This window comes from Lepidochelys olivacea (genome assembly GCF_965140295.1).
Source record: "Lepidochelys olivacea isolate rLepOli2 genome assembly, chromosome: 7".
Classification (NCBI taxonomy): domain Eukaryota; kingdom Metazoa; phylum Chordata; order Testudines; family Cheloniidae; genus Lepidochelys; species Lepidochelys olivacea.
In genome coordinates, this window is record NC_140417.1 from 76,783,692 (window position 1) to 76,810,347 (window position 26,656).

General features: G+C 40.1%; 1 protein-coding gene across 2 annotated transcripts in view; it reads right to left on the reverse strand.

The window, feature by feature from the left end:
• Positions 1-9,790: 9,790 nt before the first annotated feature.
• Positions 9,791-26,656, reverse strand: part of ANK3 (ankyrin 3) — a 455,299-nt gene continuing 438,433 nt past the window's right edge. Inside the window, exons 43-46 of one of the 2 annotated variants that reach the window (XM_084635421.1) lie at positions 19,197-19,280; positions 19,015-19,074; positions 15,905-15,987; positions 9,791-12,199 (exon numbers count right to left, since the gene is read on the reverse strand). In XM_084635421.1, coding sequence (XP_084491547.1) covers positions 15,922-15,987; positions 19,015-19,074; positions 19,197-19,280 — 210 coding nt within the window. In that variant the 3' untranslated portion in view covers positions 9,791-12,199; positions 15,905-15,921. Of the gene's footprint in view, positions 12,200-15,904; positions 15,991-19,014; positions 19,075-19,196; positions 19,281-26,656 lie in introns of both variants that reach the window. The other variant, XM_084635422.1, reaches the window with a different exon arrangement.

Genomic DNA, 26,656 nt, shown 5'->3' on the forward strand with positions numbered 1-26,656 from the left:
GGTGATATGGCTTGCCCAGTGACAGCATGAGTCAGGATTAACACTCAGGGGTTTCTGATGCTTGGGCTTGAGACCACACCCTCTCCCTCTACGCAGTAAATTGGAAAATAATGTACATACATTTAATTACAATTCATATCTGAATATTCCAAATAAATACATTGAGAGTGAGAGGAAATGCTATGCACATTAGCGCTGAAGACAATGAAATGTTGTGCTTGGCACATCAGTGAAATATTAACCAGATCAATGAAAAAGTACAAGTATGTGATAAAAGCATAATTATCAAAACTCCTTTTTAAAGACAGGAGCCAGCTGCAGAACAAACGTGTCTTCACGTAGTGAATTTAAATGCTCTGCTATCCTACACCATTTTATCTGCCTATGAAGCTGAGAGGTAGTAAAATAAGAGAGTGTCTGCTTGCTTATGTTGGAGGGGTGGAGGGCAGCAGAACCCACCAAAAAACAGTAGAAAATGTGTCATGGGGCTGCACAGAAGGGAAGATGGCTGCACAGTACATTATTGCCCTTGATCTGTAGCTGCCATGAGCCCCTCTGCAGGAGTTACTGCTCTAAACCACAGAAACTTGGTAAGCTGCATAGGTGCAAGACACAGCTTAGAGGGGCTTTTCCTATCTAAACTAGCCACTCATGGCTGTAAATGGGGCCAAATCCCTGTGTAGACAAGGACTAGTTTACTCCAAAATTGTATAGCGGTAACTGGGATAAGTCTGAATCCATTCACACTCAACTAAATGTGTGTCATCATGGGTGCAGCTGCAATTGATGCACTGTCAACTCTGACACCTGTCATTTGTCACCCTTTGGCCCTCAGAGCCAACATTTCACTCCCACCAGTGAACATCCTGAGTGTGCCAGCTGAGAGTCCCCTCTTTCCTCCCTCTTGCCCCCGCCACACCTCTGTCAGCAATACCGCCCCAGCAATGCCCACCTGCCCACGGCAGGCAGCATACAGTGCAGCCCTGGAGGGCATCTGTGCAAATGTGACTGTAAGTCATCTTTGTGTTTCCCTATGCTAGGGTGGCTATGAACTGGTCCAGTTCCCTAGCATGTCAGAACTACCTGCAATGGCAAGCAACATGTGCTTGGGGCTGTTGAACTTCAGCAGTATAGTGCAAAGAGGCCTGACCACAGTGCAGAACCTGCCCCTGAATTTCATAGCACCTGTGTGAAACAGGTATGATTATATCCATTCTACAGATGGGTAAACTGAGGCATCGAAATTATGAGCTGTGCTCAACATCACACACACTAGTCATTGGCAGAGCTGGCAAGAGAATCCAGGAATCCTGTCTTTCTGACTTGCGCTTGAGCCACTAGATCTTTGGTTCTCAACCTATTTACCATTGTGTGTCGCATATGCAGCTCTCTCTGTTATGTGGGCCACACCCACACAATATATACACTAGCTGTATGGCCCTGAGGATGTCACATGGGCTGCAGCTGGGTGCTGATTGAGCCACAGGTGGTCCGGAGGCCGTGGGTTGAGAACCGCTGCACTAGATAAAATACATATGTGAGTAGAAGACAGACAGGATTGAGTAAATATTGGTAACACCTAAAAACCAAACAAATGGGTGTATTTTCTTTGTACTTAGAATTTTTCAAATTGTGCTCCCAGGATTTGGGAAAATAGGGCCAGCCCTCTAAAAGGACCTGCTCGTACTGTGTTAAGAGAGCTGTACTTAGAAAGAGGAGGAAAAGGTTTGTTCATAATGAGCAACTCCACCATTTAATTTTGATCTGCATGAATACTAATCAAAATATAAACATGATCAGTTGCACAATTAGCTTAAATATTTTGTTTGGGTGGCCTGAAAAGGCTTCTCTCAGCATCAGGAAATACAAAAGATAAGAAAACAAGAGTACCATCTTTTTTAAAAAAAACATTTATAACAATATACACAAACATGTTCCTATCCAGTCAAAGAATCTTAAAATGTCATCCAGTACGACATAATGACAGAGCACAAATTCACATAAAAAAGGAAGCAATAAAAAGGAATGTATTTCTTGACAGCAACTATCATTACAGGAGATAATGGGCAATTACAACACAATTTCATAAATTCACATAATTGACAGCAATATTTTTATAAAACGTATTGCTAGCTATGGTGGTTCGAATAGGTATGCTTAAGGGTTTAATAAAATCTTTAATACAATACAGAGGGCCATTAGTCATTTGTAACATTACAATTATATTACCAATATTTAAATTGTATAGGTTGAAAGGAAAAAGGAGAGCTGAAGCCAGGGAAAATTCTGTATCCTATTCTGAGACAGAAAAAAAAACCAATTCAAGAAAATATACAAATGCATATTAAAAGGCAATTAATGTAAAAAATCTTGTTTAAGAAATAAACAAACAACTGTGAGTCAAATGGAATTAACTCACAATAAAGCATTAAAATGAGAATATCTCTATATAGATCCTTCTACCATTAGGATAATAGCTAGTACATAGGCAAAAGTTTCATTTGAAAAACAGTACTAAGAACAGAGGGAAACCAATTCACTAGTATTAGGCTCAGAATTTATGGCCTAATCCTGCTGCCATTGAAATCAACAACTAAAGGTCCATTGCCTTCTGTAATGCACGATACGATACTTAGAAAATGAAGCTATGGGCCTATGATAAAACCGGGTGAGAAATACACAGTTTCTTTCTTACCACCACTCCTAGCAGAGGAGTATATAAAGAGAAATATCTGTGGAGTACAGTATAATTAATTATGATGTTGTGTCATGTAGCAATAAATGTACATCCAATGAGATAGTTAGCTCTTGGTTTTTTCTTTTTTTGTAATTTCCCCCCCAATTTTTTTTCATCATTTGTAGTAGGTTCGCTTTGTTGTTTCAGCTGTTGTGCTATAATAATATACAGCTTCTGGAAGCTTTCCAAGGAGTGCTGTGCATTTCTGTTTTATAGGTCAAATGGCTTCTCAATAATTGAACATTAGCATGATGGGGAAAGTACCAGTAAACTTTATTATACATTTGTACCTTGCTCCTGGATTTAGGATCAAATAAATAAAACCATTTACAATTAGCATCCTGTTTTCGGTGTCAGCAATTAGGAAAAGTGTGGCATATACATTTTTCTGAACAACACACTTTGGCCCCCCTTTACTAATTCCTTTTCCATGCAATAACGGATGACTCTTTATGCAAGGCCCTGTGTACTGCGCAGCAGGCTGGACATAAATTCTGTATCCCCTCCCGCTATGTCAATTTCTGCAGCACTCTGGTATGACAGCCTGGAAATGGTACAACAGTTTCCTTTAAATTTAAAATTAGAGATTTGTTCTGAACAAAATATGAACCTGAATAATACATCAGTACAATAAACTCACTGTTATTTATAGAAATATTAAATAGAATTCATTTTTAGCAGTCAGGACATAGAATGCATCTTGGTATTGTGGGATATGCGTATTAACTGGATGATCTGCTAAAATGATCAACAGAGTAAAAATTGACAATGTTGACATTCAAATTGTCAGCTTTGAGTCTCAGAGTTGATGAGCCATTGAAATTAATGGGGACATGTACAACCTTCAGAGCTGCTTTTCCCATCTGCCTGCAGAGTCAGCAAAACAACACTGATTTACATTTGGTGCATGCTTTTAAGGTTTTCCTTGCAAACATACAAGCTGGGAACAAACGTTTTTTTAAGATGAAAACTCTGATTCTGGAGAACAAATCTGTCAAGGGGTGGATTCTGCAGCAAATTCTGTGGCTCTGCAATTGTGGCCTATTTGAGCCCCTGTCTGTCTGGCCTGCAAGATTGAATGTATAGTTCAAATGAAGTACTTGACCCTGTGAGGCGCTGAGTTCCTCCTGGGGATGCTGGGTGTCCTTACCCATTGCTAATTTCACAGAATTACCGATATGTCCGAAGAGAGGTTAATGCGTGTCTGCAAATATCTGGGGTATTGGGATGAAAAGAAAACGCTGTATTTTGTTCATTCTATTTTTCAGGGTCTGTCCATTGAAGTGAATGGCACTTTTTGGTAAGTGTCTGTGCAGTCTCTCTTCATTAGATTGTTTCTTTATCACGGAGTTGTGTGGCCAAATCTCTGTTGGTGTAACTCCACTGAACTCAATGGAGTTACACCTGCAGAGAATTTGACACTTTAAAAAAAAATTGACATAGAATTTATAAACCCAATTACCATCCATACACTCCAAAACAAATGAGAACACATTAAATACAAAAACATGTACCAAGTACTTGAAGATATTGAATAGAGAGCTGAATATTAAAATACTCCACTGCCAGGTAAAACCATTACCACACCACTGCATAAATGCACAAATCGGGTCCTGTGTACTTGTCCTTTATTTAACTGGAGAGCCACTGTCTCAGCATAGACCGAGTTACTTAACGTCTTTGTATAATTGCACTCATTCTAAATAGTTGGTTGAGTGATTTTTTTAAATAAAAAATCACTAATTCATCATTTTTCCTTTTAAGCACTAATGAGCAGAATTCTGGGAATTATTTATTTATTTTTAGTTTTCTACAGTATATTTCCATGTAATTACCTTAAAATTATCATCCTGAGTGACTATTTCCTGTGAAGCTGTACTGCACAAAAGCACCCCAGCCAGAGGCAGGTTTTACCTCCAGGAAACCTCTTCAATTAGCACTAATAAGGATGGTGGTGCAGAACTCCTGCAGACAGCTGTAGTTTATCCCACTAGTATATCTTCTACTTCAGAGAGTATAGTAATTTCTAACAGCCAATTATAAAAGAAATAGAATATGGATTTTTGCAGAAATTGAACAACTGATGTAGAATATTACACAAACAACCCAAACAGCATTAAACACACACCATCAACGAATACAGCAATTTGCAATACCATTAATTTGAATAGGAGCATATTCACATGACTTTCAATCTTGCTTGTAAGGGTAATGTTGCACTGGAGAAAAAGTGGGGGGAAAAAAAAGAGAAAATTACACTAAAAGATAATGATCATGCCAGGGCTGTTTGCATTTCCTTTGCTGTTACTGGAGAATTTGTGTTTTCACTAGGATTTAGCAAATTTCCAGCCCACATTCTCCTTCTGTTTGATGCTAAATAAAAGGAGGTCTTAATCCTGCTATCCCCGTGCACCCTGAGCTACTGCTTTGTTTGAATACATTCAATGCAAACAACTGTGTCCACCCAATATTTAATGTGCTTGCAGTTTTAAACTCAGGAAATTTAGAATTAAGATGCCCCTGTGCATCTTAATTTTCTCTTCCCTTGCACAAATATATTATGGGCTAAATTCTGGAATTCAGCAAACAGCCTGAATGGCTAAGCTGCATGCTAGGGATTTTGGAGGTGGCTTGGAGGAAGGAATCACATATGATGCCTTTGCTTCACAAAGGCATCATATGTGCCTCTGCAGCCACTGCTACAACCTCATAGGTGAGTTGCCAGGGCATCTGCATTCACAGCACCACCGGCCTGTACTGCTCCTCAAACTTCGACTCCCTCAGGGAACGGATGGCCAGGATCCCCTGGGGGACTAACTTGAAGGGGAAAGGAGTCCAGGAGAGCTGGCTGTATTTCAAGGAATCCCTGTTGAGGTTACAGGGACAAACCATCCCGATGAGTCGAAAGAATAGTAAATATGGCAGGCGACCAGCTTGGCTTAATGGTGAAATCCTAGCGGATCTTAAACATAAAAAAGAAGCTTACAAGAAGTGGAAGGTTGGACATATGACCAGGGAAGAGTATAAAAATATTGCTCGGGCATGTAGGAATGTTATCAGGAGGGCCAAATCGCACCTGGAGCTGCAGCTAGCCAGAGATGTCAAGAGTAACAAGAAGGGTTTCTTCAGGTATGTTGGCAACAAGAAGAAAGCCAAGGAATGTGTGGGCCCCTTATTGAATGAGGGAGGCAACCTAGTGACAGAGGATGTGGAAAAAGCTAATGTACTCAATGCTTTTTTTGCCTCTGTTTTCACTAACAAGGTCAGCTCCCAGACTGCTGCGCTGGGCATCACAAAATGCGGAAGAGATGGCCAGCCCTCTGTGGAGATAGAGGCGGTTAGGGACTATTTAGAAAAGCTGGACGTGCACAAGTCCATGGGGCCGGACGAGTTGCATCCGAGAGTGCTGAAGGAATTGGCGGCTGTGATTGCAGAGCCACTGGCCATTATCTTTGAAAACTCGTGGCGAACCGGGGAAGTCCCGGATGACTGGAAAAAGGCTAATGTAGTGCCAATCTTTAAAAAAGGGAAGAAGGAAGATCCTGGGAACTACAGGCCAGTCAGCCTCACCTCAGTCCCTGGAAAAATCATGGAGCAGGTCCTCAAAGAATCAATCCTGAAGCACTTGCATGAGAGGAAAGTGATCAGGAACAGCCAGCATGGATTCACCAAGGGAAGGTCATGCCTGACTAATCTAATCGCCTTTTATGATGAGATTACTGGTTCTGTGGATGAAGGGAAAGCAGTGGATGTATTGTTTCTTGACTTTAGCAAAGCTTTTGACACGGTCTCCCAGAGTATTCTTGTCAGCAAGTTAAGGAAGCTTATAGCTGGATGAATGCACTATAAGGTGGGTAGAAAGCTGGCTAAATTGTCGGGCTCAACGGGTAGTGATCAATGGCTCCATGTCTAGTTGGCAGCCGGTATCAAGTGGAGTGCCCCAAGGGTCGGTCCTGGGGCCGGTTTTATTCAATATCTTCATAAATGATCTGGAGGATGGTGTGGATTGCACTCTCAGCAAATTTGCGGATGATACTAAACTGGGAGGAGTGGTAGATACGCTGGAGGGGAGGGATAGGATACAGAAGGACCTAGACCAATTGGAAGATTGGGCCAAAAGGAATCTGATGAGGTTCAATAAGGATAAGTGCAGGGTCCTGCACTTAGGACGGAAGAACCCAATGCACAGCTACAGACTAGGGACCGAATGGCTAGGCAGCAGTTCTGCGGAAAAGGACCTAGGGGTGACAGTGGACGAGAAGCTGGATATGAGTCAGCAGTGTGCCCTTGTTGCCAAGAAGGCCAATGGCATTTTGGGATGTATAAGTAGGGGCATAGCGAGCAGATCGAGGGACGTGATCGTTCCCCTCTATTCGACATTGGTGAGGCCTCATCTGGAGTACTGTGTCCAGTTTTGGGCCCCACACTTCAAGAAGGATGTGGATAAATTGGAGAGAGTCCAGCGAAGGGCAACAAAAATGATTAGGGGACTGGAACACATGAGTTATGAGGAGAGGCTGAGGGAGCTGGGATTGTTTAGCCTGCAGAAGAGAAGAATGAGGGGGGATTTGATAGCTGCTTTCAACTACCTGAAAGGGGGTTCCAAAGAGGATGGCTCTAGACTGTTCTCAATGGTAGCAGATGACAGAACGAGGAGTAATGGTCTCAAGTTGCAGTGGGGGAGGTTTAGATTGGATATTAGGAAAAACTTTTTCACTATGAGGGTGGTGAAACACTGGAATGCGTTACCTAGGGAGGTGGTAGAATCTCCTTCCTTAGAGGTTTTTAAGGTCAGGCTTGACAAAGCCCTGGCTGGGATGATTTAACTGGGAATTGGTCCTGCTTTGAGCAGGGGGTTGGACTGGATGACCTTCTGGGGTCCCTTCCAACCCTGATATTCTATGATTCTATGAAACACTCCTTGCATTCTCGGGAATTAGGATCCTCTGTGGGCACATAACTTTAGCATGGTCTGAAGTCAGGCCCTCCCTCATTCTGCAGCGGAACTGCACTGGTTCCACTGAGTCAGGGCCCTCTGTGGCAGGGCAGGCTAGGGGTGTGCACTAAGAGTCTGTCTTGATATGGTCACAGATCACCAGGCACCAAGACATGGTAAATGTTTATTTCATTAATATGGTTTTTCTGTGCGGCAGTACAGATTCCATAGCCCTGCTCTTCTTCCCCAGGTGCACCCTCACAGGAGCAGTGCAGGATTCCGACATAGTGCTCAAGAAAGTGCTTGCAGGTCCACAGCCCGCCGAGAGTGTGGTCCCTTGCCTATGGATAAGGTCATGCCTTCAGCCAGAAGCATATCCTACCTGGAGATACACATTGCTCCTCTTTGCACCTGGCAGCTCATCTCCTTTGCCCCGCAGAATGGCTCTAGTGCCTAACACAGAGATGAGACTAGTCCTTATCGTCCCTCCCATTCTGACTACACAGTTCATCTTCTCAGGGCAGGGTTTTGCCCACAAAAGCATATTTTCCTTTATCAGAAGGTTCCTATTCTTTGTCATTAGGAAATAACACCCTCTGTGCACGATTAAAATGTATACCCCTGCACACAGTGAGATCAATAATATCAATGCAAGTGCATCACACACTAAGGATTGAACAGAAACAGCTTTGTACAGTTTACCGTTGATGTTCAATTTTTACCAGAAAATATGACAGTTTATCCGCATTTAAATGTTGTGGTTGCTTAATAAAGCCACGCACTTTGGTAGAACCAGTCAGGGTAGTTCCTCCCCTTCCATACGTTAGTAATCCCAGAGCTGTGTAATAAATATTTAGGATGAATTCCTGGCCTCATTAAAGTCAATGGAAGTTTTGCCATTGTAGAGACCCAGATCAGAGAATGGAACTGGGATTGAAAGGCATGTGAACCAACAGATGCTAGCGACACCTCAGGGTTGGCAGGTTGACAGTTCTCTTCTTAATTCTTCTCACTGCATTTGTGTGTCTGTGTGCACACGCACACACAAAATCTTTCCTTGCTGCATATTCAGCCCAGAAACCATACTGAACCTGTAACAATTTCACCCAGTTGCTGTCCCAAAGTGAAGCTCTGATTTTCCACAGTCTTGCATCTTCTGTAGAAATCGAAATGGCAGCATTTCCCACTCACTGTGCCCTGGTGTAAATGATTGCACAAGGTGGAGGACAACAGAGAAACAGGGCTGAGGGCTCTGGTAAACTCTGCTCCAGTTCTAACCTTCTTGTAAATCTGGCTTCTTCTTAACTTTTGTTGTTGCTTCCAGCTTCTCTGTTGTTGGTCTGAGGCCCAGCTAGGTTCACATGTATACTTTCGTATAATTATCTGTCTCAGGAAACAGAACTTCTGTCCACCAAATATAACTAAAGCCCCTTCTTCTATCAAATAGGAACTCTGAAAGGGGCCTCTGCAGAGAAGACATGGATGAGACAAAATCCTGATTGCCATTAGTTCTCTTAGCTATCATGAGAGAGATAAAGAGGAACTCAAGACTGCAGTGCAGTGGTTCTCAGACTCATGATTGCTGGTGATTAGCATGGCTGTCATGTGCTGGCTCTCTTCTTGGTTTCTATCTTGTAAATTGCATTAAAAGATAGCTAGAATGCATGCAATACATATTATTTTTCCAAGCAAACAATGATTGTAGTTGTTTCAGGGATGTCATACAATCATGGATGGGAGGGCAAGTGGTCTGTATGATTTTGAAAGAGAGTGTCTACAAGACAATCTCTTTACAAGGCAGATATGGTTTAAGCTATGGTCTACATTATGAAAGGGTCTGAGAATCCTTGCTCTGGTGGGTAGATTGCTACTGACTAGTGAAGATGGCGATATTGGAATATCACAGAGTCACACAGGACTGTGGACCTCAGTAATAACTACTTGTGCTTCAACAGAGTAAGTGAGGGAGGCGATAGTTACCCTTCAAATTCACTGGGGTGATGAGCAGAGGCATTTGAATATGGCAGCAGTAAATATTATGATTGGGGTAAAATATGTACTGCAACACATAATGTCTTCTAAGAATTATAAAGAACATTTCATTTATTGCCACAGCTTCCAAAATTTCCAGCCATGTTGACAAATATTGACAAAGATAAGTTGATGTGCTAACATTAACATATAATAAACACGTAAGAACAGATCCTTAGCCGGTGTAAATTGGCAGAACGCCACTGAAGTCAATGGAACTATCCCAATTTATTCCGTGACACGATCTGGCCCAGAATTTGGAAGGATGATGAAAATGGTGTAATGCATGAAACACCAGTAATGCCAGTTAGTGACAAATATCTCATTTTTAATACTGTTACACCAGGTAAAAGGGAGTATGTGAATATTGTAAATAGGTCAGTTATTTATTGTAAAATAATTAAGAATGGCACAAACAATAGAGTCATTTGATTGATGGCATGTATCACAGTGTCCAAAAGGATGGACCCAGTATTGGACAGTGATTGTAGATTCATGGTGGTTTATTCCATCATGCTGGCACTATTATGGTGATCCATGATATATAATGTACAGGAGGTATGTGTATGATCTACAGGGGATCAGTGTGATTATGGATGTGTTGGGAATGAAACTAGTTTGTTAAGTAGTATTTTTATTGGGTCTTGATTATGTGAAATAGAGTAAAAGAAGGTACCAGAGTTATGTATGAGAGGACACTGAATGCATCCAATGAAGTGAGCTGTAGCTCACGAAAGCTTATGCTCAAATAAATTTGTTAGTCTCTAAGGTGCCACAAGTCTTCCATTTCTATTTGTCTTTAACTTGTGACATTGGTCAAGTAACACCTGTTTTAACACAATCCTTTCCCTAGTGCTATATGTGTTTCATAAATGGAATAATCCAACAGGTGTAGGTAGCAGGGCTTTGCCTAATTTAGTTGAGGATGTGATGCATGATACATGGCCCCTTTTTGGTCCACTTGGGCAAAGCATGCCAAGTGATGGCCGATCTCACTGGTGTCATACAAAGCAAACTGAGTGGGACAGAAGTGAAAAGGGCTAGGATAATTAATGGTTGGCATTCTGAAGACATGATTTTAAAAGGTGTAATAATACTGCAAAATACACATTATTGAAGAGTTTTAACACAATTTATTTTATGCTTAAATAATCAGCTAGATCATCCAGTGTATGTTGGTTTCATACATACGTAATTAGAGCTATTATCAATGAATGTTGTTTTCATATGAATATAATCAACAAATTAAAGTATTTCACCAAAACCCAAATAAAAATGCCCTTTAAAACACAGCAGCCTTAACAACCTAATATTACACTGCTAGAATGATTACAGATGATTGGCTTACTGAAAGATTCTACATCTTATAGCCAGTACACAATACAGTAATAATTTTACAGCGTGCTGCCAGTCTATTAGCTAATAATTTCTCTTCGGTTCATTTTAAAATATCCCAAACTTGTGCTTTATAAGAGCACCAACCCAGTTCTAAAGCTGCAAGCATTACCCCCATTATAAAGCGAGAACAGATAGCACCCCCCTCCCCATAATGCAACTACTGTATATGGTATTTTTTTAGGTCATTTCATTGAAAAATTGGCAACAGCAACAAATATTAGATGAAGGGCTTTGTGTTTACAGATAAAATCCTATTTATCATGTTGCAGTATAGTGTTTGCAAAACTGGAAAAGATTTAATCAAAATAAGGTGAAACACATGCATCAAAATATTAGTACTCTGAAGAAAAGTTTTCACAGAACTACTGAATTCCTCATTTTGGGAATCATTTAAATTTGCAGCAGATTTTAAAGATTTTTTTAAAATCAAGCTAGCATTTTTGCATATACAAACATAATAATTGCTAATATACAAGAATCTGTGAAGATACACGCAGAATATCCTTGTAGGTGTAGCCATTTGAGACACCTATTTTGTTTGATGCATTTGCAATATTCTGTTTGTGATCTAAGAGGCAGTGCCTTATCAACATTCATTCTATTTTCTGTTAGAATTTATACAGTATTATTTATTTACAGCAAAACTATTGATGTTTAAAAAAGAAACAAATAGTGTTTTATACCCTGACAGTTTGGGTCCAAGAAAAATAAGGCGAGCTGTTGTGGATTTAGTAATTTTAGTGTCTTTCCATGGTTTAGCCATTTCATCTTCTTATGTCCCCTCTGACCACAGGAATTTATTTCTTTTATGATGACATCAAATTGCTTGAAATAAAGCTGTTAACAGCATGGCAATCTTGTATATACACTGCATTGTTAATTGCACACTCTCGAATCCCGTGAATGACAGTGAATTTCCATGCTCTGTAAATTGGCTCATGCTAAATTAAATTTTTATTGTTTTTTTGCATAAAGACCATGCGGTTAATGTGTGGAAGCTGCAAACACACGCACACTTGTATCAGTGAATGTTTAATTCCTGTTGATTTTTCTTCCATAGTGTCTGTCTAGAACACTGGCAGTAAAAGCACACAACCCTGTGGAAAAAAGATAGCACAAAATGGTTTCAGAATAACTCTTGAGAATCATTTTCATACATTTTTGCAATACAAAAAAAGTCTAATGAATCTTATCGTATGCTGTAATAAAAAGTTAAATAAGGCAGTTTTTAATGAGGTTAGTTGAATTGCCAGTATGAAGGTATAAGTCTGTCAACGTATGGTGCGCCACACTCCTGATGAAGTGGCTTACAAAATGTTTGGAACACATTACATTTAATTACAATGAAGAAGTTAACAGCTTTTCAAAAATGTCTGAGAAATATATGCTAGCAGAGATAGCGACGTTTCCAGAATGACAGTGCAACTCCTGTATCATCACATTTTTGTGTGTGGCAGTCATCCACATTATGGCCCAGATCCTGCACTTGTTGCACATTCAGAACTCCCACTGACAAGGAGAACAAGGCACGCAGAATCAGACTTTATGAGGCTACACACAATGGAAGACTTTATGAGGCTACCTATGGCAATGGTGTGATTAGACTAGGAATTGAATGGACATATCACCGTGTGGCTTAATTTGGTGGATAAGAATGGTATGGATACGAAAGAAATGCAATTCATGCTCTCTTGCCTATTTGAAAATGGTCATATAGTTCTGCATATAGTGATAGTAACTATCATCTACCCAAGAAGCTTGTTAAATCTGTCATACAAGAGCAATGGAAGTGCATCACAGCTGATGACAGTGCTGTAATCCCATATTAATGACAGATAAAAATGCAATAAAAACATGCTAACACACCATGAACTGAAAGAAGCCAACCATTCTTCCTAGCAACTTAATGTAGAAAAGCTTGTTTGTCTTTCTAAGCTCTGTTTAAACACTGACTGTGGGATTCAGAGACTAGCATGTTTATTAAATCAGGTCACAGGTCCATGCACATTCCAAAGGAGAGCACTCTCTTTGTCCTTTTATGGTAAAACAATGTGTCTTTACCCATTTATGTTGTCTACATAAATCTATCCCTTGCTCTGAAAGCCCAAGGTCTAAGTCTTGCTGGTACAAGAAGATCTCAGTGAAAGTCACAATTTTAATTTCACAGAATTTCACATGAAAATTTTCAGCATTTAATGTCTATGCACAATTCAAATTTTGCTTTATTTTCAATGTTGAAAAAGCCATTTTTGCCTCAAAAACTTGCAGACAATACACATTTTTGCATATTTTCAATGTGAAAGCCATCTTTGCTCAAAACCAGTCCCTTCCTTTATCTGTTTTTGCTCAGAGCCAGATCCAAATTCCCTGGAAACGTATCATCTGTGAAAATGAACCCAGTTTTGAGTTTATAATAAAATATTTAAATGTTTGAATTTTCAATAGTCTTAACATTTTATATTGCTTAATCTGTACTCCTCTAGTTGCAAGCTTTTCATTATGGAACGTCAAAACAGGGCACAGATCACATTATTAATTCACCTCTGTGCAGAGGGCCATTTTCATTATTTTCTGCATTTGTGGCCAGGTTCTAGCTAGGAACAACTACATACTGGAAATCATGTGGGAAAGCTATAACAGTTCACAGTAAATGTGAGTGGATTTATTTTCTGAAGGGCTCACTAAGCAGGTCAGAATGACTATGTTTGATGGATTAGGCAAAAGTTGCTTTATAGGGTAATATTTTATTTAAAATTGAATACTCCCACCATGCTATGTATTCATCCTATGGCAATGGCATTATATCACACTTACACACTAACGGGTTCTTGCTGCATCCTATACCGCGTAAGGAATACTGGGCTTGATCCTGCATTCCTTCTAAACCTCATATTCCCACTGGTTTCAACAGGGGCAAGGGCATAGTTTAGGTGCATAAGGACAACTGTCATACAGATCTAATCTGCCGGTTGACAGGAATGACAGATACAGGAAAATCCTAGATCCTAGATAGATATACAGGAGCAGACCTTTTAGCTGGGGCACATTTTCCTACAATCAAGTCCTTCTCTTTGGCTTGCTTTCTACAGAGTGGTAAGTTAGCCAAAACTCCACAAGTGAGAAAGAGTTTCATTAAGAACATTCATTTTCATTGTACCTAAATATTGTATTAATACATTCTGCAGACACACCGTGAAGTGGTATTAGTTCTGTTACCATACTTTGGATGTTTCAGAATAAACACGTCAATTCAGAAATGGTGTTAGGCGGACCTGGGGGGCTGGCAACTGGTTATTAGGCTGCCAAGAGAAAGTGAGTACAGTAGAACCTCAGCATTATGAACCGGCCAGTCAACTACACACCTCATTTGGACCTGGAAGTACATAATCAGGCAGCAGTAGAGACCCCACCCCCCAAAAAGCAAATACAGTACAGCACTGTGCTAAACATAAACTACTAAAAAAATAAAGGGAAAGCAGATTTTTTCTTCTTCACAGTCAAGTTTCAAAGCTGTATTAAGTCAATGTTCAGTTGTAAACTTTTGAAAGAACAACCATAATGTTCTGTTCAGAGTTACGAACAACCTCCACTCCCGAGGTGTTCGTAACTCTGAGGTTCTACTGTACTCAGGTTTGAGATGCTTGCTCTTCAGAGGCTGGATCCTGTGAAATCCTGAGTGCTCTGGCCCTGATTCTGCACTTAAGTACATGGCGAACTTTAAGAATGTGTGTATAGTCCTGTTGAAATCAATGAAACAATTCACATTCTTAAAAAATCCACACGTGCCTCTCTGAACTGAAGCTAAATTGTCCAGGACCTCACAGGAACAAGCTGCAGAGCTAGTGAACCTCAGGTTGGGTACAATATAATCGTTGCAGAGAACCACGGGCCGTCTGGAGATGACTTCATTCTTCCTCTAACTTATCTTCAGAATGACATTGGGATTAGTTTTACAGATACTATTTATTTTATTCTGTATCCCTACAGTCAATCCTGTATCAGGCTGTGTAGGGAAAGAGACTGCTTGTGGGATGTAGGTTTAAGGATTAAAAATACTCTAAACAAAGCTAAGGAAAATTCAGGGTTAAAAATACCCTAGTACAGTATATGCATAAAATGGAAGGCATGATTGAATAAAGCTCTGACTAACATCAGCCATTTGAAGCAAAACAAAGCGCCATACAGAACGTCCTTTTCTTCATTTATAATCAAGTTTGCTACAAAATAATCCTGCTGGCTTCGTAATTAGTGAAGTAATACAGAGGAATTGCAATAATGACCATTTAAATTTGGCATAGGTTTTATTTCAGCAGAATCTACAAATCGTCAGCTGTTTGGTTATAATTGTAAAGGATGGATCCATAAAATTCATAGGAAACATTTGGTAAGGATTATTTGTTGATGTATATTTAGACTTTTTACTGAATTTTACAAGGACATTGGCTTTCATAATACTGAGATTATATGTGTGACTGAAAGAAGTGCTTCACTCAAGATATGCTGTTTACATTTACTTGTATGCAAGTCATTTACCTCTCACATTTCAAGTCTGATTTTATTAACAGAAATTTTGTTAATTGAGAACTGTATGTTTCCTAGAACTCTACTCCAACAGATAGTTTTAAAAAATAACACACACATATTTTGTGCGTATTTGCAGTATGGGGGCCTGATATTGGACTTCCCAGCTTAAAACAGATGCAGGGGCAAACGAGTTCATTGATTATACAATATGCTAACTGGCGCACTAGTACTGTATTTGCTCTTGGCCTAAACAATGGAATGATATTTGTCAAACTGACCGTTCAGTGTTCTGCTGTTATGAATAACTCTTCTTCTCCACATGTCTGACTTCTCTCTTCGTCTTAACCTTATAACCTTCTCCCTGCTTTCAAGAAAAGGTACACACATTAACACATATGCAGAAAGCGTTTGGAATTATAAAACTTTTCCAAACAGGTCCTTTGTAGCTATAATAGGATAAGTAAAAAGCAGTTAAATCAACACTTCATTTCAAAGTTACACACAATTCAGAGTTAACCACTCTGCTGAGCTGCAAAAACAGGCTGGAAATATCATCTAAAAGTAGAAATCACAGGTTTAAATTTTCAAAAATAGTCACTAATTTTGGATGCCTCCGTTGTTGGTACCAAACTTGAAACACCTAGGGTTGAGCTTCCCATTGACGTCCGTTAGATTTGTAGGTGCTCAGCATCTCTGGAAAAATTAGACCCATAGGCATCCTAGTTAGGCACTCAAAATTAGTGGCCACTTTTGAAAATTTAAACCATAGTTATTATGAGGTCTCATAACAACTGTGCTTTAAAGTGAATAGGTTAGTAAAGGAAGAAAAAGAGCCAACAAAAAAATCCACCAAAGCAGAGCAGCAGAAATAAGGCCAAGGAAACTGACAAGCGGTGCATGTGTCATAAATAAGGCTACGATTTTGTCAAGGGTATTTTTATTAAAAGTCACGGACAGGACATGTGCAATAGACAATCATGGAAATGTACACAAAGTAATGCAGTTTTCACTGCATTAGTACAGAAGCTTTTAAATTGCCTAGTAAACTCAGGCTGAAGCCAGAGCCCCACCGCACAGGTCTGAAGCTGAAGGCAAAGCCGGAGCCCCGCCTAGGGTGACCAGACATCCTGAAATTAGGGGCTTTGTCTTATATATGCAACTATACCCTTCCTACCCTGTGAAAAAAAAAAGTGTCCTGATTTTTCACACTTTCTATCTGGTCACCCTCGCCCTGCCACCTGGGGCTGAAGCCCAAACCTGAGCCCTCTGCCCGAGGCTAAAGCCCTAGCCTGAGAGGGACTGAAGATGAAGCCAAAGAACTAGCTGACATTTCTTGAAATCACGGAATCTGTGACTTCCGTGACAGAACTGTAGCGCTAGTTAAAGATTCTTGTCTTTTAAAACAGCAGACTATTAGCCAATGTCATATATATTTCCAAAATGCATTGTATTTAGGTTAAGTTGTAGAACAATGAGCAGACTTCTTTGTGCCTATGCTAAGCTTTATTGTGGAAATCTACTAATAGTTATACTGTTCCAGCCTTTGTTTTTTGTATGTGCAGAATCTGTTAGAAGTATGATGTATGTTCTGTTAAGGAAAGTTATATATGAATTCTGTGTTGGGTCCATTAGTAGAAAACAGTTCATGACTCTATGGTTTATCCAGAATACTGACATCCAGAATGTTATTGTGTGATGAAAACAATATGTTAGGGAGGATTTGGACTGATGTCTTTGTATCCTGAAAAACAGGCATGAAGTTAGATAAGAAAAGGGGAGTTAACGCGTGAATCTTCTACTTGCTTTAAACAAGGCTACTAGTCAAATTAACTTCATATTTTAGGATAGACACAGATGAAAAATTGAAGCTGTGATCATTGCAAGCCTGTTTCCAAGAGTTGGTATCCTCTCTGTTTGTGTCGATTTATCTATGTTTAATAAACTGATTGGGCCAAGTTTTCGGACGTCTTGTTAACTGATAATCAAATCAAAGCCCTAACAAGACCTAGAACTGCAGCTATTCTACATTAATTAAAAATAACCTAATATTTATCTAAAAATAAATACCCTGATAATAATGGGCCTATTTCACACTGGAGTAAAAAGTGTTTGTTATATAGGGCATCAGTGGAATTCACCGGTAAGGTTCATTTATATTTATATTTGAAGTAACCCATTTTTAGTTCACAGTACATTCCAAATCCAGTTTTTCCTTACTAAACAGTAATGTTTTTCTGGTAAGACTAAAAGACTGAAGAGTTTCATCTGGGGAGGAGGGCATGGGTATTTATATTTTCAACTCTGTTCTATTTTCATTTGCTTGTGTTTTACTATCAGAAGAGGGACAATAGCAGTGATTCTGTTGTTACTCAGACAAAAGCTCCATTAACTTCAATGAGTTTTTCCAGAGTAAAGACTTAGTTCAAGCTGAGGGCTCAACAGCACCTTTGAGGAACAGTCCTGCATTAGGGCTGCATTAAAGACAGCCACATTGTCCTGTACTATTTCTCTTCAGGGATGCAATATACTGCCTTCAGCGCATCCATCCAGCTCTGCTGACCAGGAGAGAGAGAGAGAGATAGAGAGAACAGGCTTCCCTCCTCCTCATCTCCCCTAGTCACTTTGGGATGACTTGTACCCTACAGGTTACACAGAAAGAGCAGTTCTTATGCTTCAGGGCATACAAGAAGTTGGAACTGGCTCCTGCATGGAAGGGCAGACAGAAGCTACTTGCAGCCCTACTTTCATTCTATTCTCCAGAGAGGCTGGCCCTGAGTAAGGATTTTGGGATTTGGCCTGATGTTCTCTTTTTCACACTGCCAAAATCCAAACATGTTCATGGCAGGCTGAATCCTGAAACCACTTAGTCACATGAGCTGTGCCACTGAAGGATTACTCAGATGAGTAAGGGGTTGTAGGATCAGGTCCCCTGTTCACTACAGGTAAATATTTTTTCTGTTTGTGAAGGAATGATACAAAACACATATCAGGTCCAGGGTAAAGATGCTAAAAGACAACCAAAATACACATATGAAACTACTTATTTTTGAGGGGAGGGAGGAGTCAAAGGGGAGAATTCACACCCAGTCCTAAATTTAAAACCACTGACTGTTTTATACAAACAAACCCCGATATCTTAGTGTGAAAAAGATTTTTGCTGCTAGCACAATGAAAATAGATCTTTCTGAAAATGAACCCTATCAGTAAACATTACAATGGTAAAACCTTGCCCTTCGTCCAGATGCACAGCTTGTCAACAATGCAAGCACTTCTCTTTGCCAAGACTTGATGTTAAATTGCAAACCTCCAGCCCTTTAGTAGCGCTTTATAGATAGTCAGCACAACCCTCCTCTACTGTTATTTCTTTGTAGCCCCCCCCATCCATTACCATTTCACCAACTTTTCTCTCATGTGGGATAACAACACGTCTTATTACTTTCCGGGTGACCTGTAGGAAGCAACACATGAAAAGTATCGATTTTCTTTCCTGATTCTCAAAGGAGAAAGCCTGGTAAGAATAGTTACTTGAATACAACGATTCAGAATAGTGAAACTGCAATTCATGATTACTTTTCTTGTGATGATGTTGCCTTCTTCATCGGTAAACTGTTCTTCTGTTACTGATTCACCAGGAATGTTTTTTGCTTCCTCACCCTAAAGAATGTGTTATAAAATTAGCAATAGAACCTATATTTTTGCAATGCCCACACATTTATTTTCACACCACTCCAAGCAACAAACACATGCTAGGTTGGATTTTAAGTAATAAAATATGTTCAAATGGATTTATCTCACATGGATAATGTGAAAGGCTTTCTGTATAAATGTGCTAATAGCTATATTTTAGTACATGAAAGGTGTCCTTAAAGCATTTACTGAGTTTCTAACTTGTTTCTTCTAAGCACTAAATCATGCATTGAACTCCTTGAGCAACAAGTAATTTTTCTGAAATGTTAGAGTGCTGTTGTCTGATTCATGTTCAATGTAAGCAGGAGTTCACAATGGCGTAGTCCCTAAACAGACATCCATTAAGCTATAAGTGCCAACCATTTATGTACAGGAATTCTAAAATCCAAGTACTGAGAGTAAAATTTGGGATTTTAAAAGAAAAATGCACTCAGTTCACCCAATCAAACAGCCAAAAAGTTCACATGAGAAGAAACATTTCTCACTATTTATAGAATGGAGAAAATATTTGAAATGAAATCTTGTTGAAATGGCGGTGCATCCGATGAAGTGAGCTGTAGCTCAGGAAAGCTTATGCTCAAATAAATTGGTTAGTCTCTAAGGTGCCAAAAGTACTCCTTTTCTTTTTGCGAATACAGACTAACACGGCTGTTACTCTAAAACAAAAAAAGTATTTCTTCACAGTCAACATGTGGAACTCTTTGCCAGGAGATGCTGTGAAGGCCAAAACTATAACAGGGTTTCAATAAGAACTAGATAAGTTCAGGGAGAATAAGTCAAGCAATGGCTATTAGCCAGGGTGGGCAGCAGTCTGTCACCTCTGTTTGCCAGAAGCTGGGAGTGGGCAACAGGGCAACTTGATGATTACCTGTTCTGTTCATTCCCCCTGGGGCACCTGGCATTGGCCACTGTTGGAAGACAGGATACAGGGCTAGATGGACCATTGGTCTTACCCCAGTACGGCCATTCTGATGTTCTTATACAGAACCCAGATGTATCTGCTCCCCGTTATAACCCACTAGATCCCGCTCTCCTCCCAGAGCTAGGATAGAACCCAGGAGTCCTGACGGGGTCTCTCTCTCCACGGAGTTAGTAATAAAGTAAGAATATACATTAAAATTTTAAACCTAACGAGTGTCCCTTAAGTTACTTGCCACAAGATGTCAGAACATGTTGTTATTAGAGCTGAGTGGGTCTAATATTTATTTACTTTTCTTTCTTTTATAAAGGAATTAGATTCAGGTCTCCTGTCAAAAACACTAGAGTTTTCAAGTGCCTAAGTAGCTCCAGGAATCACAGTTAAAGTTGTCCCCCTCTGTTTCCTCCCCTTACTCCATCCTTTGTCTGCTCTATTTAGACTGTATGCACTGTTAATGTAGCTGTGTAGGTCCCAGGATACTAGCAACACAAAGGGGGTGAAGTAATATCTTTTATTGGACCATTGGTGAGAGAGATGAGCTTACACAGAGCTCTCATCTGAAGAAGAAAGCTTGTCTCTCTCATCAACCAAACTTGGTCCAATCAAAGATATTACCTCACCCACCTTGTCTCTCTAGTTAGACTGTAAGCATTTTGCTGCTGGGGGCTGTGTGTGTGTGTGTACAGTGCTGAGTTCAATGGGGTCTCGACTAGGGCCTTTAGGCAGTACTGTAATACAAATAATGAATAATAACATCACCATAACCGCCACCATAACAAGTATGGCTCATAGGAAAGGTAACCAACACACGATGCCATGTGCATGCCCAGCTGCTCTCAGGTTGCTTTTACACTTGTTTCCTTTCTTACTGCATAAACAGGTGGGAATTTTGTCTGTATGTTTACATTTTTTTACATAAATGAGTGACACCTACTGTGATCAACTTTGAAACACAACATATCAGTAAATTGGAAGACATTTACTGCAAGAGGATTCAGCTTCAAAGGTATCTTGGGCTCTTAATTAGTTACATGCTCCTTTAACCACAGTTTAATGGTAAATGTAGTGAATACTGAGCAAGCCAGTGTTGATGAAATCTAGCTCACAGATTTTTCTTGCTTGTGGGTAGTTAAAATAAATTACAGTAGGGTTCACAGTAGGTAGGGAGATAGATCGGATTGCACTGAATTTTCTAGCCCGATGTAGTTATTAAGAAGGACATTTACTAGAAAAACTTGCCCTCTGGCAGTTTTACTTGCTGTTGTCATGAACATAAAGAGGTATTGGGTTAGAACAGCACATAAGATAACCCCACCGCAACTGCTGCTTTTTGCCTTGAAAATACATAACTGGTGCATCCCCACAGAGGTGAAGAGTAGATTCTTCCTGCTGCAACATGTTTGTATAAAGCTTTATTGTACCCATGACTGGTTTAAATCACTGTCACAACATGGAGAGCTTCAGAAAAGCAGGAAGAAAAACTTCATATAGTACATTCATGATTAATGGAAGCTCAGTTATATCCCGGGAATTGTACTGAACAAAGCTGTGATCCACTGCCCCAACCCCAGAGTACAATGAAGGGAATGCTGGCTGGCTTTTCAAACCAGATCTTTGTTACCATACTAGTTGGAATGCAGTCCCTCCAAAGCCAATTGGCATCCTCTTTGCTGCTCTCCAGGGTAGGAGACCCAGGGAGCAGCATTTTGTTTTCTTTTTAAGTCTTCCAACCAGCCCTATTGATTTTCTGAACTTTTATTTACAGATTGTGTGTGTTCTCAGGGACCTCCAACTAAACGGGGTTATACAGTCAATGCTGCAGTCATGTGCCTAAGGTTACTCTTGGTTCCGGAGAGCTCTGATTTTCTTTTATGTTTGCTTTGTTGTTAGAAGGATAATGATTCATTTTGTTCCTATTTTATCTGTTATTGTTAATGGCAGGGAAGAAGGGTGTAGCTGAGTCTCTGTGACCCACAAGAGTAAAATGGAGCATAAAAGCAGAAGGAAATAGGTGAAGTAAAAAGATCCTTCCAATATTAAATTTTTCCAAAAGACTGGGGCGGATGACTCCATAGCAGCAGCAGCAGCTCTAAGATGCCCGGAATCCTGTTTTCCCACTAACCAAACCCATCAACACCACCTAATCCCGCCGTCTCAAGATTAAGAACATAAGAACGGCCATACTGGGTCAGACCAAAGGTCCATCTAGCCCAGTATCTTGTCTCCTGACAATGGCCAATGCCAGATGCCCCAGAGGGAATGAACAGAACAGGTAATCATCAAGTGAGCCATCCCGTTGCCCATTCCCAGCTTCTGGCAAACAGAGGCTACGGACACCACCCCTGTCTAATGAGCCATTGATGGACCTGTCCTCCAATAATTTTTCTAGTTCTTTTTTGAAGATTCACATTCTTGCAGTTCTTAAGCAGCAGCTGTATCTTGTGGTCTCAAGTTTATGTGGCTGTATCGCAAGAAACAAATATCTCATTAAGGTCATTGTCATTGGTGGATTCTGCCTACTTGGGGAGGTTTCTTTAATCAGATTCTGCAAGTCTGTCAGCTATGCTGATTCTTACAACTGCTCACAGATGTACTACTAAAGCTATAGAAAAGAGCCCTGGTAAACTTAAGTGCAGAGCTGAAAAGAAGAAATGCCTCTGTTGGGGCAGCAGAAAGTGGTTTGAGATTTAGAAGTTGGTAATGCAGAAAAAGCTCTTTCTATATACAGTGTGGTTATAATGATAATAAGCAGTTTGTCTTAATGGTTATGCTTTTACATTTATGTTCTGACTTGTTAAAATAAGCCAGTAACTTCAATAGTTTCCAAAACACTGACATTGGCACATCATGGATGAGGTTGGGGTGGGGGAAACTTAGAGCACATAGTTACTGTCTTATTCATATGGAGTGAAAGTCACCCCAGTAGAGAGGGCTCTCTCATGGCTAAAAGCACAATGTAAGCCGTTGATGCACAGCTGATGTGGAGAACAGGCCATGTGCACTAGGTGAAATTCACCCGTAATTCTTGCCACCTGTAGGTTGGTTATATTTTCACTTTCCATAAATAAGTCTCCCCTGAGTAATAAGATCACAAGAGTTGCTGGTTTTAGCTTAGTAATAAACTGCTGCTCAGATCCTTCTGCATTACTGAAGACTAAGACAAACACCCCTTAGAACCAACCACCTGTTTTCTCACTTCACTATCAAAAAGGATGGAGGGAAAAGAGCCCGTTTCTGAATATTTTTAGAAGAAAACACAGAACATCCACAACAGCGTCAAGAAGTAAAGGGAATAAAACTTGCAAAATGATGTGAAATTTGACAGAAATTAGGGGTTTTTTCTTTATAAAATGGTTGTGAAGTGAAATGCAGATCTTTCACAGGACTTTCTGCAAGATGCTGATTAAATCATTTTGTTTGTTTAGAATTGTTAAAAAGCATAAAAATGAGGGTCACCATTTATTGTAATTATTGAATTCAGTGGGGTTTAGATCTGCCTGTAAATGTATATCTTACGGCTGAAGCTCCTATTTTCTCCTTGTGTGTTAATTGCCCATACTCCTGCACCTCTTTTGTGAGTCCTAGCACCAAATTCCAAACAGGGAAAGGGAGAGGAAAAAAAATTCTCTACCATTTTGAGATTAGCCCATGATCTGGTAATATGGGGAGATGTGTCTTACATATTTTGTCTAAATGTATGGTTCAATACTGTAAAGTGCTATATACAAATGGGAGTTGAGTTTGAGAATACTCAGCACTTCACGAGATTGTGCCCTTCGATCATACTTTCCTTGGACAGGGAAATGACTTTCTCCATATTTTGAACAGAGAAGAGCACAATAACTGTACGTAGCAAATAATAAGTAATAGGAAAAACAACAACATATAAAGGAACAAAACAGAAATAAAGAAATGAGAAAGTCAATAAAGTAATTTAGTCCTAACATTACCTGTGGAGTCATCCAGTGAATTCTTTTTCCACAAGATTGAATTTATCCTTAGTCCAGGGGTGATCAAATTTCACCTCTGTGGGATACCTGGAACCTCTATTACTTTTAATGTAGCGATGAGACAGTAATCAATATAAACTACAGTAAAAATGTCACATGTGCAACCCTCTGCACAGCAGCTATTCCATGGTGGAGCGGCCAAGCCTGTAATCACCTGCTTTCATTTGCTATTACTGATATGGAAAAATAGGACTGAATCAAGATAAGGACCCAACACTAAGAGCCAAATCCTGAAATCCTTACCCAGTTCTGACTCAGGAAAAACTTCTAATGACTTCAATGGAGTAAAAAGTGAACAAGCATGTCAAGGGTGTCCCTATTTAAAGATAATACAGTACTTGCTCCAAACCATAATATATAGGATCAGTACTACAATGGGCCAGGCGAGTTGTCTGAGGCAGCATGATTTAACTGGAAAAGAGAACACTGGCCTCTGGGGCAGTTCAATTCTAGAACTTGAATTTTTGGTACTTAAAAAAAAAAAAAAATTGCCCCAGTCTCCTATTGCTACAGCCTCTAAAACAACAAACCAGTGAGTGTGTGTATGGGGGTGGGGGGGATGTGAGAAAACCTGGATTTGTGCTGGAAATGGCCCACCTTAATTATGCACATTGTTGGGAGAATGGTCACTTTGGATGAGCTATTACCAGCAGGATAGTGAGTTTGTGTGTGTGGTTTTTGGGAGGGGGGTGAGGGGGTGAGAGAACCTGGATTTGTGCAGGAAATGGCCCAACTTTATTATCATGCACATTGTGTAAAGAGTTGTCACTTTGGATGGGCTATCACCAGCAGGAGAGTGAATTTGTGTGGGGGGGTGGAGGGTGAGAAAACGTGGATTTGTTCTGGAAATGGCCCACCTGATGATCACTTTAGATAAGCTATTACCAGCTGGACAGTGGGGTGGGAGGAGGTATTTTTTCATATTCTCTGTGTATATATAAAGTCTGCTACAGTTTCCACGACATGCATCCGATGAAGTGAGCTGTAGCTCACGAAAGCTCATGCTCAAATAAATTGGTTAGTCTCTAAGGTGCCACAAGTACTCCTTTTCTTTTTGCGAAACCAGTGAGAAGTATTGAACAGAACACAAAGGGAGGGAGGCAGGGAGGGAGGGAGGAATTCTTTTCTGTGCAATAGCTTTTCAAGCTACTGCAACAGTGTAAAAGAGCTGTTAAGAGCTCAGCATCTGGCCAGGGGAGAATCTTTATGCAATGCAGCTTACACTGCCCTATGATACCCTCACAACAACAGACCAATGTGAAAACAGGAACAACATTCTTATTCCTCTCTGGCTGCGTCGAATACTTCAGATTACAATTACTGCGGTGTCATAGAGATGTAATGAACAGTTTAGAGATTTTGAAAGACGGCAACAGGCTTCTCCCATAAAGATGACAGAAAGATTTTAGTCCCATTGGGATATATCCAGCCATCACCCCGGCAAGCCTCCCTTGGATTTTAAAGAAGGGAACATGACTGATAAACTGAAGAGGCATATAATGTATGGTATTAAACAAGGGCCTGCATCTTGGAGAGATCAATACGTCTGGAAAGCAGTGTGTTTTCATATCATAGAGAGGAGGTAGAACTGACCAGTATTAAGAATCATAGACACATAGAATCACAGGAATATCTGGGTTGGAAGGGACCTCAGGAGGTCATCTAGTCCAACCCCCTGCTCAAAGCAGGACCAATCCCCACTTTTTGCCCCAAATCCCTAAATGGCCCCCTCAACGATTGAGCTCACAACCCTGGGTTTAGCAGACCAATGCTCGAACCACTGAGCTCTCCCTCCTCTCCCCCCCCATACATTCCCCCTTTCCATAAACGTACAAATATTAATCTAAAAAGGCAGATTTGAAATGCCATGAATAGCTGGAATTTATGCTACTAAAATAACTATTATATCACAGGTAAATTCCATCACTATAGCATCAGCTATATAAGCATGACAGCAGCTCTGTCTTTCTGGCCTCATCACTGTTTTTCAATAAAAACATACAAGAAAATCCTACAAATAACTGAATATTAAAATTCATGTTTTAGATACAGACATTTTTGGCTATGTCTACATTACAAGCTAGGGGTGTGATTCCCCTACTCGCATACAAATACTGGTGCTAGTTCTCATTAAGCTAGCACAAGTATAAATAGCAGTGTAGTCATGGTAATACAGGTAGCAGCAGCAGAGGCATGGCTTAGCCATGCCAAATACATATCTGTATTTATATGCCAGCATGGGAGTCACAGCCCTAGTTCATAGTGTTGACATAATCTTTGACTATGTAAATGTTTTAGGGCAGTGGTTTTCAATCTTTTTTCATTTGCAGACCCCTACAGAATTTGAAATGGAGGTACAGATCCCCCTTGGAAATCTTAGACATAGTTTGCAGACCCCCAGGGGTCCACGGACC